General features: G+C 50.2%; 6 protein-coding genes across 6 annotated transcripts; 2 read left to right on the plus strand and 4 right to left on the minus strand.

Moving 5' to 3' along the window:
• Positions 1–203: 203 nt before the first annotated feature.
• Positions 204–2,674, minus strand: FOXG_01163 (uncharacterized protein). The gene is made up of 2 exons (XM_018377954.1): positions 1,770–2,674; positions 204–1,714 (listed from the first exon to the last, which is right to left on the minus strand). The coding sequence occupies exons 1-2, from the start codon at positions 2,241–2,243 to the stop codon at positions 338–340; spliced, it is 1,851 nt and encodes a 616-aa protein (XP_018233756.1). The 5' UTR covers positions 2,244–2,674; the 3' UTR covers positions 204–337.
• A 558-nt stretch (positions 2,675–3,232) lies between these two features.
• FOXG_01164 (uncharacterized protein) lies at positions 3,233–9,580 on the plus strand. Its single transcript, XM_018377955.1, has 2 exons — positions 3,233–4,698; positions 4,747–9,580. The coding sequence occupies exons 1-2, from the start codon at positions 3,543–3,545 to the stop codon at positions 6,759–6,761; spliced, it is 3,171 nt and encodes a 1,056-aa protein (XP_018233757.1). The 5' UTR covers positions 3,233–3,542; the 3' UTR covers positions 6,762–9,580.
• On the minus strand, positions 6,908–9,615 carry FOXG_01165 (uncharacterized protein). Its single transcript, XM_018377956.1, has one exon. The coding sequence runs from the start codon at positions 9,489–9,491 to the stop codon at positions 7,158–7,160; it is 2,334 nt and encodes a 777-aa protein (XP_018233758.1). The 5' UTR covers positions 9,492–9,615; the 3' UTR covers positions 6,908–7,157.
• Positions 9,616–9,618: 3 nt separating this feature from the next.
• Positions 9,619–12,111, minus strand: FOXG_01167 (uncharacterized protein). Its single transcript, XM_018377958.1, has one exon. The coding sequence runs from the start codon at positions 12,022–12,024 to the stop codon at positions 10,765–10,767; it is 1,260 nt and encodes a 419-aa protein (XP_018233759.1). The 5' UTR covers positions 12,025–12,111; the 3' UTR covers positions 9,619–10,764.
• FOXG_01166 (uncharacterized protein) lies at positions 9,720–12,107 on the plus strand. Its single transcript, XM_018377957.1, has 3 exons — positions 9,720–9,881; positions 9,938–10,174; positions 10,234–12,107. Exons 1-3 carry the CDS (start codon positions 9,798–9,800, stop codon positions 10,624–10,626), a joined length of 714 nt encoding a protein of 237 aa, XP_018233760.1. The 5' UTR covers positions 9,720–9,797; the 3' UTR covers positions 10,627–12,107.
• Positions 12,112–12,211: 100 nt separating the features above from the next.
• Positions 12,212–20,801, minus strand: FOXG_01168 (1-phosphatidylinositol-3-phosphate 5-kinase). Its single transcript, XM_018377959.1, has 3 exons — positions 13,341–20,801; positions 12,684–13,288; positions 12,212–12,630 (listed from the first exon to the last, which is right to left on the minus strand). The coding sequence occupies exons 1-3, from the start codon at positions 19,662–19,664 to the stop codon at positions 12,528–12,530; spliced, it is 7,032 nt and encodes a 2,343-aa protein (XP_018233761.1). The 5' UTR covers positions 19,665–20,801; the 3' UTR covers positions 12,212–12,527.
• Positions 20,802–21,054: the final 253 nt, after the last annotated feature.

The following is a 21,054-nucleotide window of genomic DNA, read 5'->3' on the forward strand; positions in this document are numbered from 1 at the left end:
AAGGCTTAGCGTCATCTTCGTGATGGTTGTCACAACCAATCTGGTGTCGCCTATCTGCTGCATAGTATTCGCACTCGCTTCTGGGAAGCCGATTTGCCGTTTTCCTCAATCGGAATGCGACCATGTTAGCTTCATGTTCTATCACTTTGCTCGTGTATCATGACATAGGATGATCTCGATGCACGAGATTTCAGATCGGAGAAGGGCATTGATCACTCATCATCCAGAGGTACTCTGAAAGGTTACGAACGCAAATACGTTCAGATCGTCATCGTTCTATCGCAGTCTATGCAGTCTACTCTATAAACGCATTTTATCAGTCATAAACATGAAATCGTCATTGTTCAAATGATTGAGAAAGCTCCCAATATGCTCTAAGCAGCGCAATTCCTCCAACCTGTGTCTCAACAGTCCGCCCCCGGCCCCGTTCATTGGGATCCTGTCCCTTCATCTTCACCTCTCGAGGTGAATGTCTTCCGTCGCGAGGTACAAGGTCCTCCCCAACACTGTCCATAATATGCTGGTCAGACTTCGGCCCTGAAGGTGACCAGTGTCCTGTACCTGGAGTCCATCGGTGAAGTCCACCCCAAGTCTCGTCATCAGGCGTTCCTTGGTTGCGGTAGTCGGTTGCGTTCTCTGCGGCGTGGTCGATACCGTCGGTATCCAGTGTTGGGAGAGCACCATAGATGCCAGCTCCCCACCACATGCCAAAAAGGCCATCGTCATTGCGAGTCTTCATAGCTGCATGGGCGTTATGTTTGACCCAGCCCAAGTATGACTGGCATGCATCTGCGTGAATGCCTTTCACACGTCGGTATCCCCGGGGATCGATTGTTCTGCCCTGCTTGGCGACTAGAAGTTCAAGAGGACTACAGAATGCTGTGAAGTGATGGAAGAAGATGCCCTTGAAAGTCTGGCCGTCCTGGGAGCAGGTGCTACTAGCATCGCACTGTTCTTCCAGGATACCTCCTCGGCCAAGTCCATACCATAGAGGTAACTGACCGGGACCCAAGTGTTTCAGATCATCGACAGGCTTGTTCTCCTTCAGATTCCATCCTGTAGCTCTGATGACGGACTGGATCAGACGATGCCCATCTTCCAGATACGATGCGCTTCCACTGACAGACCACAGACCTCGTTGGCCTGTCAGCAAGACACCTTGGTTATACGTGTACACCATCTCGTCTCGAAGATCGCAATTCGTGTTACCGGGCTTGGTGCTATCGATGTGATATCCATCCACAAATAGGCCCAGGGAGTTGGTCATGTTGACATCGATGAGCCACTTGTACCCTCGCATGGCGGCCTCCAGATGTGCAGGGTCGTTACCCGGGAATGCAGCACTGTTTAGCCATGGTGCAGTGAAGTTGTCGCCAGGAAAGTGCTCATACATGGAGATCGAGGCGGCCACCCATAGCTCATTCGTGATGGCGTTTTTGTATGGGTTCAAGCGAGGATTCCAGACCATGCCTCCATTGCAGAACTTTGTCTCCCACCCGTGAGTTGCCAGGTTCCAGAAGATGCGAGAGCGGTGCGCAAAAGATGAGAACCAGTTGTAGCCCTGCCATGGCATAGATTCGATGACTTCCCTTAAATTACTTCTCTCAGAAACTCCCCCGGATTTTATCTTGGGGTAGTGAAGATCAGCGTGAGTTCTCACGAATTTGATGGCCTCGATCCAGCCAAGAGCGACCCATAATATGTCGTCGTAAGCCTGCATCAAATGTCAATAAGATAAAAAGCTTGGTTCCTCATAGGAGTCGACTTACCTGGCCTCTGATTGACAGCACATCTTGTCCAAAGTACGAACCCACAAGCTGCGCATAGAAAGTCGCGATGATGTTCTCTTTCACCCTCCAATCATCAATACCAGCAAGGTCGATCGAATCGATAGCCTTGGACAGAGTGGTGAGCATTCCAGCCACGACTGTTCCTGCAACAGCAGCAGTCCAGTCTATAGCAGATGGCCATGTTGCGTAATCCGGTTCAAAGAAGTGGTCTTGAAGAGCTGAAAGAGCACTGAGCGCATCCTCAAGAATCTGAGTGTTTGCTGGTGTAGTATCAGAGGGCTTCGAAGAGAAAGTCAAAAATGTTTCAGGAAGAGGACGGCAGTTGGTTGGTGGTTCGTTATAGAGAACGGGGCAGTACTCTTTGTGAGCGCCCTCACGGCTGGGTGCAGCTGATATGGGCTGGACGATAGTGAGCAAGCTAGCGATACCAGCGATGATTCTAAGCCAGGCCATAGCAGCTACAATAGGCGGTTCTAGTACCTAAAACCAAGATTTTGAGTTGTGTCTGCGATAGATGAAGAAAAAAAAGTCCTCCGATCAAGCCTCGTAATGCTCATAGAATAGAGTTGCCCATCTCATGAATTGTGGCTATGCGATTTCGGAGTATATCAAGGAATGAGATAAGCTATGTGCAGAAAGGCCAATGCAGTCTCCCAAGGAGAAGGAAGAACCGAGTGAAATATGTGTACGAGAAAAGAAAGAAGAAAAAAGACGCAGGAACTCGAGACGATGTCAAGTCAAGATCAAAGTTATCTCTATCAGACAGAGACTGACACTGACGGTGCAACACAACGGACGATCTGCCCCACCACGAAACGAATCGAGCAGGTCACAAGATTCTAGAACGATTTTAAATGACTAGAGGCTGAAGAGACGGTGAGAAAGGAAGGATTGAGGCTAATTGACAGGATATCACTCATATCTTGACTCTGAGTTTGCTCGGCTTTGATCATGATCAGTCAACTTCTTGTTGAATAAGTGTGTATCACTTCTCATGATGCAAGATAAGAGTTCGATGCGCAATTACACTGCCACAGAAAATACTACCATACGAAGAAGCAAGAACCCGATGACAAGGTTGAGTAGAATTACTGAATTGTCAAATATCGATAATTTCAAGCTGGTTGTAGGCAATCTTCAAATTTTTACTCATATCAAACTCTAGGTTAACCTCATGCAACAAAACGTCCTGTAACCTAAAACTTGACGCGCTGTGCACCTGCAGCATCGTTAACCCAAAACGGCCCCGCGATGGAAGACAGGGCTTTCGTTCGACAGTTGGGTTCATCCAATCACATAACGCGCTGATTGCCTTAGCGGCTCTAACAGCGTGAATCCCAACCTCGAGTGGCTGGTATCAGTTGCGGGAGTGGGTCTCGGGGCGCTTTGTTTACTTTCGCCCAAAAACAGTCAAGACCCCGGCCTCTTGTTTCCTGACTCTAAACACAGCTTCATAGGTACTTCTACCTCAGCAGGCCTCTCTTTCTCTCCACCAAAACATTGTCACTTTTCTATTCCTACATCTTCATATTGGGCATCTTCTCTTCTTCACGTCGCGTTCTGCCTAACAGATGTATCCCACATACAAGTCGACATAGCATTGACTTCTTCCCAAACCCCTGACCAAACGAACACGCCGTTTTCCCATAGCTATACGCGCCACGGGTGCTATAGCATCCTCGCCTAACATCATCTAATTTCCAAGCTCTTCACCAAATACAAATACACGCCCACAGCGTGTGAGAAGGAGCTATGGAGGTCGACGCCGCAAGCAGATATCGATCCCGCATTCTTAGAGAAATGAAAGCAAACCGCGACAATCCTTTCAACTCACCACCCTCATCAACTGGTTCACACGGCACCGTCAGCCCTACGCTATCTTCAGTCTTCTCCGACCCAGACGGCGAGTCCACAAGAAGACTTAACGAGGATATTGCTCGCGTCACTGCGCCTCGCAACCTCCCCGTCAATTGGGAGGCTGCCCATCGCAAGTGGCCTGAGTTCTTTGGCATGCCCAAGACCCGCGAGGTGCCTGTCTATGACGATAACACTGACACTCGGCCTATGAGTGCTGAGTCCAAGGAGAACAAGCCTCCTGCCTCTGGAATCAAGTTCGCCATCGACGATATCACACAAGACACCTGGCAAGGTTCCGCTAGAACGCGTGCTGAGATGCAGCCTCGCGTCGATAACGAGTCCGACCTGTCTTCGATCCTCTCCAAGTCTCCTAACCGAGCCCTTTCTTACCACTCTTGGAACAAGAACGCACACAACCCTAGCCCATTGTCCAAGGTCCACAACCGAACCTCATCCGAATCAATGGCCGCACAAAAACAACAACGGCGAGAGACCATCTCCGAGGCATTTGACCGCCTACGCAGCAGTGCAAAGAGCCCCGAGCTCCGAGATCAAAATCAGCAAAACAAGTCTTCACCACAAATGTCTTCAGCCAAGTCCAGCTTGACCGCTGTTCCTCCTTCACCCGCCTCCATTGCCAGCCCTGCACACAACGAAAGCAACGCTCGCTCTTTCTTCATGCCTGACATCTCACATCTTGGTGACTTTGTCGATGGCACTCTTCGATTCAGTGGCTCAATGCGGAATGGTGTTCCCATTTTCGTCAAGAATGGCAGAGTTCATGACCGTTATGAGAAGCCATCACTTTTGGCCCATGCCGAAGTTGATGAAGTTGAGGTGCCAGAAGATGAAGAGAAGATTTTTGTTTCGATGGATATGATCCGCGAAGAAATCATCTCTCTCCAAGAGCACTATGATAAGGTTCACGAGTATGCCGAGAACCTGCAGCAACAGGTTGAGCAATTGGAGGCTCAACTCAAGTCACGAAAGTCGTATGACGATGACTATGATTCTGCTGGGGCCAACGAGAAACTGATGGCTCAAAAGAACCGTAAGTCCCTGATCATGGTATTCTAAGCGCGCTACTGACTCATTCTAGGTCTGGAAGTTGAGGTTTCCACTCTCCAATCTCGCTTGGAGCAAGCCTCGCGCAAGATCAGCTTGAATGAGATTGAAAACGACTCTTTGGCTCAAGAAAGGGACCGCGCAGTGAGGAAGCTACAGGAGGCTTGTGAGGATATCAACAAGCTCACTCGCAAGCTGAGCACGAAACAGAAGGAATTGGAAACAACACACAAGCAGCTCGAGTCGACGGAGCAAATTCGTAACGAGAACGACACCCTCCGACGAGATCTCATGTCTCTGAAACACGGCCGTGATTCGTTGAACCTTGAGAACAAGTCCCTCTCTGCTGCCAATGATACTCTACGAAAGGAGCATGAGACTATGAAAGAGGAAATTGAGTCCCTGCGATCCGACAACAACACAGTCAGACGTGAAAACCAGTCCTTGATTGGCGAGAACCGTTCACTACGAACCACAAACAAGACTCTCACGGATGAGAACGAGGAGCTCCGCGAAAACCTTGACGGACTTCAACATGAGCTTGACGCAGCGAGGGAAGAGGTTGAAGCGCTTCAACAAGAACTCCAGAATGTGTCTCAGGAGAAGTCTACGCTTGGCGAGGATAACGCAAGCCTGGTGCGACACAACGAAAAGTACTTTGAGGAGAACAAGGTTCTTCGACGTGAGAATTCGGGCTTTGAGCGAAGCATTCATGATCTTCACGACGAGAACGTGAAACTCAAGGATGAGGTTGACTTCCTCAAGCAGCAGTTGGAGTCTTTCCGCCCAGTGCCCAAGGAGGACTTTTCTGCCCGTCTCGATGATGAGACAGAGGAGAACATGACATCGGCCTTCTTCATTCCTGATATCACCATCAACAGCAACACTGGCGACGTTGATACTGCCGAGAACGCCCAAGCTACTGAGACCAAGGAGATTACCGAGCCAATCGAGGATAGCGGCAGATTGCCAACAATTCCTGATCTCACCGAAGAGGAGACGCGTACACATACTAAGCGTGACATCACGTCCCAAAGCGAGACCAGGCATTCTCAGAGCAAGAGCAAGACTTCCAAGTCTGGCAATCAACAAAAGGTTGCTTTCTCGATCCCTGGTAAGTCTTCTAAGAAGAGCAGCTCCAATGTCGCAAACCAGGGCAGCAAACGACGAACCACTTCCGATTCCAAGAGACGTAGCTCTATGAAGGGCATTGCAACATATGATATGGACACGCTGGAGGATAACGATGAGACTACTGGTCTTCAATCAGTTGAGAATGCCACACAGGACAATTCGACCCAGCTGAGCGTCGTGCCTAAGGCGCGTAAGGAGGCCAAGAGTACTGGGCAGAAGGAATCGAATACTCAGAATACTACGGTGCAGAGTCAGAGGTCGCAGCACACTCGATCCCACTCCCGATCGTTACGCAAGCAGATTACAACCGACATCACCTCTGCTAGCGTCAAGAGCGTTGACAAGGATACGTGCCCTGTCCTCTCCAGTGATGCCAAGAGGGTGCTTGATGACCTGTGCGAGCATGAATGCCGTAACTGCACTGTCTGCAGCCGAATCACATCTCACCGTAACATCTTCACTTCCGCCGATATCGCCGCCGGCAAGAAGCGTGTTACTGTGCCACGACCAGTCCCTGTCACCGATCGTGACTTGTCAGTAGACGACCCTACCATGCGGCCTACTCAGCACCCTGGCCATGCTCTTGCTGTAGTTATCAAGGGCTTGGAGGATGAATCTCATCACCTCCAGCTTGAGCTCACCCGCATTCAGGCGCAGTACAATGGCCGCGATAAAGCCTTGGGTCGCCGTGAGCGTCTCAACCTTGCTGAGACCATTCGTACAACTCTCAAGCGACTTGAGGCAAAGAACGATCAGATCTACAGCCTCTATGATGTTCTTGAGGGTCAGAAGGCCGCCGGCCAGGCTATGTCAGAGGAGGAGATTGAGATGACTGTTCTAAACATCACAGGCATGACTGTCCGTGATGTAACTAGTAACAGTGAACTTACCTGGGAGGGTGTTCCTGAGTTATAAACAATTGTTGGCATGATGTGAAGCGTTTTGGGGGTTGCAGAATTTGAGATCAATCATGGAAAAAGGCGTTTTTGGCCAAGCAAAGGACTTTGTGATCAGAGGTATCGACCATCGCGGGTTAGATGGCATTACTCGGGGAGTTTGGAATTATTAGGGCCTTTCGATCAGTGTATTGTGGTTTTTTGTACAAACATGTATGACTCGCTAGTCTTTGGCGAGAATGACTATGAAAGCATCTTTGAGTTGAATCACTTATATCCCATTGCGCACTTGTTTGATCTATCTTTTCGCAGCCACAGTGAAGTTGAACAGAAAAGGTATCCTCGATTCAGGTCTTTAACAAGAAATTACATCCGTTTTTTGCACACCATCCCAGAAAAAAACAAGTACTTATATCTACTCTTCATCATCCTCTTCGTCGTCGCTATCAGCAGCGCCGTTCTCACCGTCCATCTCCTCGTCTTCATCCTCGTCCTCGTCGCCTTCACTGTCATCCTCCACTTGATCTTCCAGATCAGCCTTCTCATCCTGTCGTCTCTTACGGTCGTCCTCTCTCCTGGCCTCTTCGAGCAACTTGGCACGCTCAGCACGAGCCTTTCGCTGTCCCACGACATAAGCACCAAGAGGTGTCTTGGCGAGGTCAAAGTCACGCAAGAAAGCCTCAACCTGAGTGCGGTCCCTGGGGGCGAAGTCAACCTTTGCGCGCTTCTCCTCAATGAACTTGCCGTTGGCCTCAAGCTTCTGCACCAGGAGAATGACTTGGGTAGCGAGCTTGACGTTCTTGTTGCCCGTGTTCTTGTTACGGGCTTGCTTGAGCCAGCGCTTCAGTTGGATGATGACGGGGAGAGCGAGCTCGGGGAAGGCGATGCTTGTGGCCCACAGGAAGAAGTACTCGCCAAGAAGCTCAACGAGTTGCTCGCCGACACCGTCTTGGAAGACACGGGTTCGGAGGTATGACTTGGGAGCCTTATAAGATGTGGCAAAGTCGAAGGGCTTGAGGGATGCGGCTTTGGGGGCCTTCTTCATCTCAGCTGAAATAAGGACCTCGAGAAGGGGAGAGGCGAGAGGGATGTAAGTTCCGGTGGCGCGGGAGAGTCGGAGCAGGGAGCGGATTAGGTGGAAGCGGAAGGGGAAGTAGATGGCGGTGGGGATGAGACGCATGGCTCCGAGCGTAACTTGAACAAGGGGATAGATAAGGAGCTTGAGCTGACTCTCCTTTCCAGCCTCGGCCTCCTTCAGGGGACTGCAGTACTCAGCGAGAACGCAGGACCAGAAGTCGAGCGAGTGTGTGTATTGCCAGTTGTAGACGATTCGGAACGCATCATTCTTGTTGTGTACGATACTGTTTCGTAGGTGGATAGCGAGTTGTCGGATGAAAGAGAAAGCAGTTGTGTAGCCAACCGACTGATCAATACCCCAAAGCTCAGCAGCAGAGTTCTTCATGAGGTTAATGCCCTGAAGGGTGTTGGCATTTGTGACACGGCAGCCCTGGATGAGGCCTTGGTAAACAGCCTTGAGAACCGTCTCGCGAATACCCTTGTCACCGATAACGACGAGACGTCGCAGGACGAGGAATGCTGTGAGCTTTGTCGTCTCAGAACTGGCAGGCTGAGCCCAGAAGTTGACGACGGATTTGGCAAGGGCCTTGACGAGCTTCTTGAAGGAGAGGAGGTAAGGGAGAATAGGGGTGATGGAGGAGAGTGTGAGCTTGAGGGTCTTGTCGTCGGAGAGAGTGCTCAACAGGTGCATAATAGACGAGGTGTATGTCTTGAGCAGCAGAGACAATGTGTGGAACTTTCTTGACTCGGTCTGAACGTGGACTTTGCCAGAGGCTGACTCCTTGACGGGGAGATGGTGGTTCATAACCGTGGGAATCTCCTTGAGGGCGAGGAGAAGAATGTCGTTGAAGACCTCGGGACTGTTGATAGCATATCGCTGCTGAGACTCCCCTTCATCATCCTCGTTCAAGTGCGCAGCGCATCGGAAAGCCAGAACAACCTGTCGGGCCGCCCGTAAAGAGTTCTTCTCAGCCATAGCCTTCCTCCACGAAGCAACAAGCTCACGGGTCAACTCGTTCCCTTGCGCGACGGCCTCAGCCTTGGCCTCCTTCTCCTTCTTCCGCTTCTTCTTGGGCTGCTCCTCTTCTTGTTCTGACTCGTCGTCGCCACTAAGCGCATCTACCTCTGCGAGGTCGGCGTTGTCATCAAAGTCGAGAGCCTCGGGGTCGTTCTCCTTGAGGAACTTGTAGAATTCGGGATCATTCTCGGCGAGCTTCTCCATGGTCTCCTTGCTCATGCCAACATCGTCCTCGGCGTCGTCGCCATCATTGTCGTCGCTGTCGGCCGCGATGGGCTGCGCACCAATTGAGTCGTCAGAGTCGCTGGTTTCGTTATCCTCGGCGGCGGCACCGTTCCTCTTTCGCTTTCCAAGCTTGCCAGCCTTCTTATCCTTGCTGTCGATAATATCGTCGAAACCGCCCGAGAAGAACTCATCGACACTCATATCGTTGACCTTCTTGCCCTTGGCGCTGGGCTTCTTGACCTCTCCGTCCTCTCCATCCTTGGAGCCCTTGTGAAACTCTGCATCTTTTGACTTTCTAGCCTTCTTCTTATCCTGCATCTGATGACGCTGCTTGATTTTGGCGCCTGCTTTCCGCTTGTCGAGAACACCTGTGAGATGTCTCTTCTCAAACTTCTTGGTCGCCTTGAGATTCTTCTTGCCTGGCGCCATTTTGGAAAACTGTGAAGCGCCTCGGCTGGTGAAGAATTCAACTTTTAGGGATTGGGTAGTTTTTGTTTGCAAGTTTTAGATGGGTCTCGCAGAGGCTCTCGCAACCAAACCAAAAACCAAAAATTTTGCTGCACGCTTATCGATAAGAGATAGTGGACGTAAACGTCAGGCGGTGTGGGGATTCTGCCTCTCCCCTACGTAACATGCAGCCATGTCTAGTAGGCATCCCACTTGGAGCTTTCTCTTATTCCGCCGTATTACTGGTATTCCATTATAGGCATTGATCAAGCCAATGCCTCTTTCACAATGATCCCAAGACAAGGCTACGCGCCAACTCCTCATAGCTATGTACCCAATACAAGTCTTTCAGCAAGTATAAATCTCGACGAGGTATGCTTCATCTTGCTTCGAGCTGTTCCATTACCGTAGCTAACCGCCAAGTGTAGGAAGTCAAGCTCACCAACACCCGTGCCGAGCGCGACCTTCAAGAATCCCTCGCCGAACTCTTCAGCATTATAATAACTCTCGATGAACTCGAAAAAGCCTTTTTAAAAGATGCCGTCCCTGAAGCAGAGTATACTGAGATCTGCGAGCGATCGTTAAGGCAGTATAAGGCGCTGCTGGCTGATGAGACGATCGCGAGGGAGTTTGGAGATCTTGAGGAATTCAAGGCCAAGTGGGATGTATGACGCTCTATAATATCCCGACAGCTCCTATTAACCCAGAACTGATAATTGAATAGCTCGAAGCCCCTCGCGCAACCGAGCGCATTCGTGTAGGAATGCCCTCAACGACCATCGATCGAGCCCCCTCGGCACAAACCCCCGCCCCCGCCGCAGCCAACAACACAAGCGGTGTTCTCATTCTCGAAGCCACCCAAGAATTCATCACCTTTCTCGATGCTGTTAAGCTCGGTCTCCTTTCCAAGGATCAACTACACCCTCTTCTTTCCGACGTCATCCAATCGGTGAACCGTGTCACGGACAAAGACTTTGAGAACCGCGGCAAGATCGTGCAATGGCTTATCACGCTCAACCAGATGAGAGCGACTGATGAGTTGAGTGAGGGCCAGGCGCGCGAGCTGGAGCTGGATATTCAGCAGGCGTACCAGGGATTCAGAAGGACGTTGACATGATGTGCTGTGACCTGATGATTTTGTATATATCCTTGTTTTGAGCGAAGATGCTTGCGCCAATGCCTGTCCGCATGGTTATTAGAAGTGGTGTGCTTTCTCTATATACCCACAGCGATCATCCTCATGATCCATGGTCCATTATACCAAGAACGTCCAAAAGCTGGGATAGACGAATTCCGACTCAAAAATCCTTCTGACCTGTTCTAGCACGAATCTCTCGACTTTGCCCACGTTCTTTAAGCTCTGCTTTCCGCCAACCCGTTCTCCAATCTCGCTCTCCACGCGAATCTCTTGTAGAAGTCCACCAAATCGTGGTTTGTGATGTTCGTTCTTGGCATCTGCTGTAGAAGTGCTCGAACTCCCATCTTCTTTAGTATCATCGGGTCCAACAGCTGCAAGCGCATCATCTGGACCGAGGAAGCAAAAGTGTACTCGCTTGCGAATATGCGCCAATACTCCCACGCCATCAAACGTCAAGCCTGTAATGTTGAGTTTTAAAGGAATACCCACAAAACTTGGCATGGGATAGTCGAGCAGAATCTCCGCAGTAAGGTTCAAGCGTATGTCACCATTGTAGCGTATCCTAAAGACGGCTTGCACGTCCTCAACACGAGGTTCTCTTGGCCGCCGCCCTGCTTCTTCTTCTCCCTCCTCTTCATCGTCGTCTTCAATCGCCGAGCCGCCAAGATGTGTATCTCTCGTTGGCGGCCGCGACGCCTCCACTGACGTAGGCGCCAGCGTAGAGACGCTTCCCTTCTCACGCAGACTCTGCAGCGGGTCAAGGCTGGACTTGAAGTTATCAACAGAAGTCAGGCTGCTCTGTGATGGGTTCCGTGTGTGACTTGGGGCTCCCCATTCGCGTGCTGGTGTTCCCGGGACGCTCATCCAGTTAGTATGATGCGCACTTGCAACAGCCGCCAAAGGCGTATGTGTGCCTGTTCCAAGATGACTCTGGAAATAACCCAATCCCGATCCTCCTAGAATTCCTGGCGTTGAAGTTCCTAGGAACGGACTTCCCAAATCATGGCCCATCATCTCATTCCTTAATACCTCGCTCCTCAGTCCACCACCTCTCCTCGTTGATCCTCCCCACGGTGTAGGTCCAGGCCTCATCCTTGTTGGCTCTGGGGGCGGAGGGGGTGATGGCTCTTCTTCGCTGTCCTCTTCATCATCGTCCAGATCCTCTTCGTAGAAATCAGGTAGAGGATCTGTAATGTCCTTGAGCTCAAGCTGTGGAGGGATGGTCCCAAAGTCGAAACCGTGGACGTTTACTGAGCGGATGAATTTTGGTAACGGAACTGTCTGGAATTTCTCATGGACGAATTCCCGTATGCGCTCAGCGAGGGCGTCGCCATCGGGGCCGCTAGTGAGCGTCTCCCAGTTCAGGTCAATCGACATTATCTTATATCTCTGTTGTTGTTGATGTCAAAATTGAGTGCACTTTGGGTATGAGAGTAGGAAGTGGATGACATGACGGACGGAGCTCCTAGGGCCTGATATGGCAGGTTTCAGTGGCTTACAGGTGCCATAGGCCTAAGATGATGCCCTGAACCTACCCAGTGGGGCCTAAGCCGACATCATCACTCGAGCTGTCTAGACAATCCATCACGATACAGCCATTGAGCTCAACATTTCTTAAGGGGCATACAACAGTAGCCATACTCTATTGATTTATGCATGTCTTGTATCCACATCATGCAAAGCCTCCTGAGTTGTAAGCAAGGCCATCCTTTCCGTGTCCCCTTGAATGAATGCTCTGGTAAATGATCCCAATAACAACGCTGATGCGTGCTTGTACACAAAACAAAAATACAGTTCTTTTACGTTTATACCGGCTGTTGCGAACCATGCGTCTTTTTCTTCGTTGATCTCATTCGCATCATACATAAAAATTCATACGCTCAGCGGAGCAACTCGGGCTCTTCGAACCTAGCGCGCCCATAGTAATGCGGATACTGAGGGTTGTTGAATAGATGCCAGCAGTTGGGCGCTTGCAAGATGTACCTGATCACAAAGTTAGTATACGGACACCTATATCCATCCTGTCTTGTACATACCTGGCCATTGCCTCTCGGAAACGGGACTTGTATTCCTTGGGACTGGTTACGGTAGGTCGATTGCGGCCACCACCTGCAAATCCACGGTCCTTGATCCAACTCTCGAGCTTCTTGTCCCAAGTGTAGGTGCGGATACAGTCAATGATGCCAACCACGAGTTCCTTGCGAGCTTCGTCAACGGCAATCATGAGTGAATAGTCCATCACATTCTGTCTTGCCAAGAAAAGTGTATCGTTCCAGACGGAAGCGCGTAGGAGCTTCTTGGAATGCTCTCGTGCAAAGAGGGGTGACTCATAAATGTACTCAACCATGTTTTCGTCAAGGAGAACCTCATTTTGCTCCCCTGTTGACTGGATCTTGCGGTTTCGCATTGAACCTTTGAGGTCAAAAATTCTTGTTGCTGACCGGTCGTAGAAGAGGTTTTCAGTGATAAGGAGATCCAGCTTGATGTCAGTTCCTGTTGCAGGGTTCTTGATGAACACCTGGAAGAAGCCTAGCATCTTTGCGATGACAGATGGGAGATCATGAAACAGTGCCTCGGCCATGATGTTGAAGTATCCAGGCGCAAATCGCAGGAAAGCCGAAGTCTCGATAGGTGAGAGTGACTGGGGACTGTTAGTCGATCTTGACTCGAAGCGAGAATCTACACAAACTTACCTTGAGAACGAGGCGATCATCCAACGTCTTCAAGAAAACGGACTTAGTCTTGCCTCCCTTCGAATCCCACTTCAGGCATCGCGAAAGAGACTCGACAATACGTTCTGCAACACCACACTTCCTCCTGAGTGCATCAAACTGCTCTGCATAGAAGATCTTGCAGGTCATGGTAGCAGAGCCTTCTCGGAATTGGTACTTAAGATGGGTCCCTGTGACGCGAAGAAGACTCTTTTCCATGTCCGTTTCCGACACCATCCAGTCGGTACCATCTGAAGGCAGTGACTTGGGCTCGGCATCCCCGCCACCCTCAACTTCGCGTTGCATAACCTCCTGTGCTTCTCGTCGAATGTTCGCCAGCTTGCCCTTGTAATCTTCGCTGTTGAGAGCGAGTGCAATGACTGAGCTTGGCTCATCCTCTCGTACGATGATGTCTGAATCAACAAAGATATGGTCGCTGGGATTGACCGGATATTCGAGCTGGTGCCAGCCGCTTGCACCCCGCTCAGCCCAGAAGTTGGTGAGATACTTCATCAAGCTGGTCTTTTGATGCTTGGGCAACTCCAGTGGAATGTCGCTTGCATCAACGGAATCAGCAATCTCTTTTATGTCGTGCAAGTACTCATCTGGCACCGAGTGTTCGAGATCAGTGGTACGTTCTTCGTCATCTGAGAATGTCTGACTGGTATTTGCAATGGTGTGGTCGTCGTTCTCTTCCTTTTCTTCCTTCTCCGTTATATCTTCTCCTTCTCCATGGTCTGCCTTGTCTCCGCGCTCTTGACATGGCTCTTCACCTCCCACTTGTTGGCTTGGGTTTCCGTGCTGTTGTTCCTCCATGCTCGCAGGTGGCTCAGCAGGAGTCAATGGCTCAATGACCGACTCTGGCTTATGGTGTGAATCCGACCTTCGTGAAGCAATGCTGCCAGCACGTTTACTGGCTTCGCGTTCAGCAATACTTTCCGATGGAGGGCTTGGTTCGTCAAAAGCGTCGTTTACATCGTCATAGACCTCAACAATGGCTTTCGTAGTTGTTCTCGGAAGCATAGCTCGAGGTTGGCGCATGCTCGCAGCACGCTTCTTGCGGTCTCGGATACGCTCTTTCTCGAATTCTCGACTAAGCTGCTCAAAGTGTCTCGCCAGTGTTGAAACCTTCGACTCTCTCTTCTTATGCACGAATCGCGGAATTCCTGACGCGGTCGTTTTGCCTCTATCCTTCAAATTCCTCAACCCTAGGCGATCTGAGAGCTTCTTATCCACTCTGACTGACCCCTCGGTTGTTGACTCGGACCCTGTGCTGTCAGGAGGATTTGTCTTAGTTTCCTTAATGCCAAGACCCTTGCCGATTCCTGACTGCGTCCTAGACAGTGTACGAACGGGATGGGAGGTTGCTCTAACCATTGGAGGCGAAACCGCTTGCCCAGACTTACGAGAAGGCCCGCGCTCGTTTGTGAGAGTAGGGATCGCAGATGGACCTGCTTGATAGCCCTGTTCTCGCCTCATCTGGTCAACTTTATCCGATAGCGATGGAGCCGGCGAAGGGAGCGCTTCGAGAGGAGATGGGAGTGGCTCGGTGGGCTCGGTGAACTCAGCACCAGACTCAGCGGGCTCAGTTGGCTCATTGGGTTCAGTGGTCTTAGTAGGTTCCAGGGGGACCAAGTCAAAAGCCCCGCCCGATGCCTTTGGTGTTTGTTCAGGATCGGCAATGGGGGTCTCTTGATCGTCTTGATCATCTTGGGCTTCTTGGGCTTCTGATGCCTCGTCGCCTTGAGACAGCTCAGGAGGAGGATGAGATGGTGTTGAGGGCGTGCGCGCTAGATCCAATGGTTCGACTCTTTCAATGGCCCCTTCTGCAGGGATTTCAACCTTACCATCTTCATCGGGAACGTCCTTATCATCGACAGGCTTTGATGAAGCGACACTAGCCTCCATACTGGTGTTGTCGGTGTAGTCCGTTGGTTGGGTGCTCTTCCCTTCTTCTTCCGTGAAAGTTTGAGACGGCCGTTCTTCGCTATCAACAGTTGATGGCGTGCCTTCGTTCGAAACTAGCGACTCCTTTGACTCATTGTCTGTAAACATCTTCTTCAATTGCATGATGGTTAACTGGCGCATATCTTTGTCGCTGAGGAAATCAGCTTCAAATTTGGTAAATGCTTGATCCCATTCCCCAGCTTTCTCGAGCATCTCTCGGACGATACTGTTGAAAGGAACCACTTCGTAATACTTCGAGTTGACGTAAATATCTTGCAATCTCTTGACGATGATTGGGAGATCCTCTTTTGCTTTAGCAGTCAAACGATCGACTTCAGATTTGCACAGGTCTGCCTTATCAGGCAAGACACTGTCAATTCTGATGCACATTAGCCTCGATCTGACCGAGGCCATGAACTTGGCCCATCTCTCTTCCATTCTGACAAAGATCTCATTCTTAAGCTTCAAATCATTGGTTACTTTCCAGGTGATTCTTGCTCGTGGCACAACGATCTCCAATAGATCGATGGGATCCCAATGAATGCGAATTCTTGCGTCTTGAAGGCTGAAGTACCGAACGTGGTCCCGGTGGTGGTCATGGGGACATTCATGCATGCCTTTCATCTTCAGTCCCCGGCCCCAAAAGAGGAGTTCCAAGTATTTGCCAAATGAGTATTTGTAGGTAGCTTCCGACATAGGTCTCTCTTCAGTATCCTTCTTACAAATCTTGCAGTAAGTCCACATTGTAATGCCATCATAGTCTGCCAGAGCAGAGTTGTTTGGCATGTTCTCGACAAAAACTGTTATTCGAAACTGGTCGTGCACATAGGTCCTATGGTGTTCCAGCATCCTGCGTTCGCAGCCGTTGGAAGTGCAGACTTGGTTCATGGTGTAGGCAAGATCTTCAATGTATTGACCCAAGGTGCAATCAGGATCCATACCAGTGTCAATATGCTGCTCATCATAAAAGTTGATGGCAACCAAAGAGGGTTCAGTACATGGGATCTTCGTCTCTGTACAAACAACGGAGTAAAGGACGACAATGTTCTGATGAGAATACGGATCGAAGAGATCGAGGTTGCCCTGGATATACGTTTCCCACTGACGAGTTTGCGTTTGATAATTGTATAAGGCCTTGTCGTACTCTGCATCGTGAACAGCTCGAAGGATCTCCATAATCTGTCGTGGCGCCTTTTGGCCAATCGCTTCGACCATTTCGGGCTTGATGAGTTGGAACTTTTGAGGTTCTGATTTCTCTGAGTCTTTTTCTTCATAATAATCGTGGTTACGCAATCTGCGCAAGTAGAGCAATCTTCTCTCCTGCTCGCGCGTCTTCATTAGAAGGTAGGGTTGTGTGAACTTGACATAGGGCGAAGCAGAGAGAATCTTGGTTTCGTACTTGGCCACCATGTCACTATAGTAAGTTGGCATAGGGACATCGTCCGGAACTTGGCTGGTTTGATCCTCGGCAACAGGATCGGACTGCTCTTGAAGAGACATGAGACGTGTGCGTTCTTGGGTCAACTGGCCTGACTGGTTCAATGAGCCTGTGTCGTCGGTTTCAGTGATACTAGCGCTGTCCGCAGTTGTTTGAGAGGGCGGTTCACTATCCCCTGGCGGGTGATTAACTACAACAGCTGGGCCGTCTCTCGAGTTGTCAACACTATTGACACTTGTAGATCTCGCACTATCACCCTGGAGCTGCATAGAGTTTGTCATGGAATCTCCACCTTCTGGAAGTTCGATCGACTCATCCCTCAAAAGGCTCGATTCAAGCTTCAGATTGTAGACAACATAAACCATAAACTCCATGATATGCTTCACCTTCGAGAGTACTGTGCTGTTGGCACCCCTCAGCGCAATCGTGCAGCCAAGCTCAGGAGTACAACCGGACAAGAAAATATATGATTTTTTGCGACCCGGGTAGTCATTATTCACAAACGTCCTAACCTCAAAGCTAGCGCATCGTCCAATCTGGACGGGCAATGCCAACATGTCAAGAGACGATATAATGTCGGTTTCAGCACATCGTGCAACTGCTTCAATAACCGTGTGCTTAACATTGTAGGCCACTGAAATGTTTGCGTCGGAAAGATACTGCAACGCCACACCAGAGATGCTCTTTTCAGCAAGAAGTACTTGAGGGCGGAGATTCGTGATTCTCTGGACCACAACCCGTAGAAATTCTTTTTCTTGCTCGATGACAGGTTGCAAGCTCATAAAGTGCTGTTGGTGCCGTTGGTACTCAATGGGAAATGTGACAAGCATTACTCGTGGATTGGTAATCCTGCGAGGCATACTCTTGAGGGCCAGGTTCTTGGTGAAAACTACACCAGAGATGTATGCTGTGTCACCAGGCTTGCCTCCTGGGATTCTCTTCAACTTGACATAATGTCGGATATCCATATCTTCTCCCTTTGCGACGTCCGGGTCAACGTCATCTGTTGCTCGCAACAGGATGGGAACAAGAGCCTTTTGCCAGGCCGGGGGATTTGAAATTTCTGCATCGTCTAGTAGCTGGTGTAGCAACTTATCAACGTGTCTCAAGCTGGATGAGTTGAGCTCGACTTTAGGGGCCTTCTTGTGTTGCAGCGAGTCACTCCTAGTGATCTGGTTTGCACTCTGGTGAGGCGTATCCAATGAGAAGAGCAGTTCTGAGGATTGAGAAGGGCCCTTGAACACGGCGGACTTTGGGCGCGGTGATGGCAAGTGATGCATACTGCCACTAACATTGCTAGTGTTCCGTCGCCTTGGTGGCCGACGATATCCGCCAAGACTTCCAGGCAGCTCATCGAGACCACCTCTACTCACGAAGCTCATACCGCTGATGCTCTTTTCGCCTGCCCTATGGCGATATTTTCTATTAGCATTTACGTATGGCGTAAGTTCTGACTTGTCATCACCAAGGCTTCCGGGTTGCAAGTCGCCTGTCATTGTGGTAAATAGGCTCATTTGTTCATCTTCACTTGACTCATCGGACATGTAGTCAGCCAGCTCCGGATCGATGATATTATCGTCATGGAAGGCAGGAAACTTTGGCTTCTTAGCGCTCTCATCATCAATGCCACGTCTGAAAGGCGCCCTTTCTTCCGGTGCAGGCTTGAAACGGTTTAAGAAGCCAGCATGTTTGGAGTGGTGTCGTTTATGGCCTGCAGAAGAATGAGGCCTCGCACTGAGGGATTTGAGAGACCGTGAAGAGCCTGGCCTGCTTAATTGTGGCGCATCGATCTCCAGAATGGCTGCAGTACGAGATTCTCCAAGGCGACGAGTTGCAGGTATAGCCATCATTGGTGTCGTCACAGGTCTTGACACAGGTCTCGAGTCTTCTGAACCTTCGGATGCAACCCCAGATTCGTTATCTCTTGGCTTAGACTGGCTCGCGTTGCTAGAGCTTTTCGCATGATTTGCGCCGAAGAATCTTGGCATGAACGATTGTTCATCTCCAGAGTCTTCTGAACCACTTCCATCAAAACGTCTGGTGATGACTTCGAGACATCGCTTACAGACGCGTAGCGAACCTTGCACACCGAACTTCTCGCCTGAGATTACAGTGGTGCATTTTGAATCGAAGATGCAGCCGCAGGTTCTGCAATGATGTTTTCTCCTGAATGCACTGAATGGTGTCTGACAGAGGAAACACTCCTTGACAGTATCATCTTTCATCCAGAATTCCTTACTCAAAACCTGCTTCCGCATACGAGTGAGCTGTGCATTCACCTGTTCAGAGGCTTCTTCACTACTCGTGACAGTGCCGGGTATTCTGAAATCGCCCGAAGCCATCTTTTGTGGTTTGGGGTTATTAGAGAAGGAATCGTGGCAAACAGAATCATGGGCAGATGTGCTAACGCGGCTAGGCTCAGCGGTTCCCCTGTCCAATGAGGAATCTCTCGAGTTTTGGCCTCCAGGGGATCTCGAGCGGCTGATTCGATCGATAACGGCAGGCTTCCTTCTTACGCTGTCGGGTGACAGTAAAGATGAGGTGACTGAAGGGCTGCGAAGACTTCGAGTCTGTAGAGAAGGCGTACGATGGTGTGTACTCCTGGGACTTGTCGGACTTTTGATACTTTCGTCGATACTTTCGGTGTCCTCACGTTTAGACCTGGGCGGAAGCTTACCATCTTTCATGTCATACAGACTGGCCGATGATTCAGCTGTCGTTAGATGCGCTTGCAAATCGGCTCGGCTGCTGATACTCTTTCGGCTCGATCCGACGCCGCCACTGTCCTCAGTGCGGATGGTGGTATGACTAGGATCTCTGTGTACCGTAACAGGAGCGATCGTAGGGTCAGCGGCGATAGAGCTGGGGGCCTTTTTGGAGAAGCTTTGACGATTCGTAGGGTTGGACTTCTGGTTAGACATCAGGCTGATGCTCGACGGCTTGGATGACTGAGCTTGCGGTCGAGGTTCGATAGTACCACCACTTTGACTTGTAGATGCCCCATCATTAGGTAGAACCTGAGACGAGGAAGGGGATAGTGAGGCGCCGGTGTCGACTCGACTAAGCGAGCCGATAGAGGCCTTCGAGCCATGATTGGCAACAATCGAGGTTCTTTTGGAAGAGGGCTCTGACTTTTCTCCCGATATTTGTTCCTGAGGTGATTTAGAGGTGACTCCACCACCTACAGCCTCCCTCAAACGACTATAGAGTCCACTGAAGCCTTGTTGGACTAGATCGCCTGCTATTCCTTTATTTTCTGAGGTTGGTGCTGCTACCGGGGGCGGAGCGAAGTCGTTAAAGGTGGTTAGGGAGTCACACTGGCTGGCGGATGTGTGTATCTTGTCAAGGGCATGGGCAAGTTGCCCTGTAGAAATCGAGTTGATAGAATCGCGGCGGTTACGGATGGGAGAGCTTGTCGATGCCACGGAGCCGGATCTGGGCCGGCGAAATGGTCTTTATAGTTTTAATTGCCTCACGGAGCTCAATACCTACACTTATTCAAACCATCTAAACAAATATCCCAGCAAAGTGATGGCTGCAAACCACGACTTTCCCACACGGCGATCGTCAACAGAAAGGCCCTTAGAAGTCTAAGACTCAATGCATGTGACGTTTGTCCGCTTCGAGTTGCTCAAGCAAACGCAGCAGCCACAGTTCGAGTACAAGATATCAACAGCATGGTGATCCGACGAACTTTAAAGGAATAGGTAAGCACGTCGTGGACAGATGGAGAATGCAGAATGGAAGCGGCGAGCAGTGCGGAGAAGTCGAGGTCGATCTTCAGGGTTTCGCTGATCGGTGAAGCTGTTGTGGATAGACGAGACTGCAAGAAAGGTCGGGGGTTTCTCGTCTTGGAAAAGACGGAATGGGGCGGGCTAAGGTTAAGGTAGTTCAGACAGGCTCTAATAGCGGATAAGGCAAGAGACAGGAAGCAAAATGACGAAAGAGCATCAGCTGGATGCTGCGGCGCAGAAGGAATATGTTGTCCCGCACAGCTATCACGGCTGTACGTCGTGAAGATCCAAGGTCGAGAACAACCTTTGGGCACCTGAGATGGGTGTTGAATGCGTGATGGCGTCAGACCCTTGCAAGGCAGCCGAAGCCTGAACTGTTAACGACATGGGGGTCACCGGTACATGTAGGTCTCGGTCACTTTTGCTGTTGTGGAACAGTCACCGTTGGCATGAGTTGATTGTATCTTGATGACCATTTCAATGCAGTATGCTACTCTCACTAGACGATGTTGACTGATGCTCGCTTAATATCTCCTATAACATCACAGTAATTTCACCGGCTTCATCATGAGTATAT

Source organism: Fusarium oxysporum, chromosome 1 (genome assembly GCF_000149955.1).
Source record: "Fusarium oxysporum f. sp. lycopersici 4287 chromosome 1, whole genome shotgun sequence".
Lineage (NCBI taxonomy): Eukaryota > Fungi > Ascomycota > Sordariomycetes > Hypocreales > Nectriaceae > Fusarium > Fusarium oxysporum.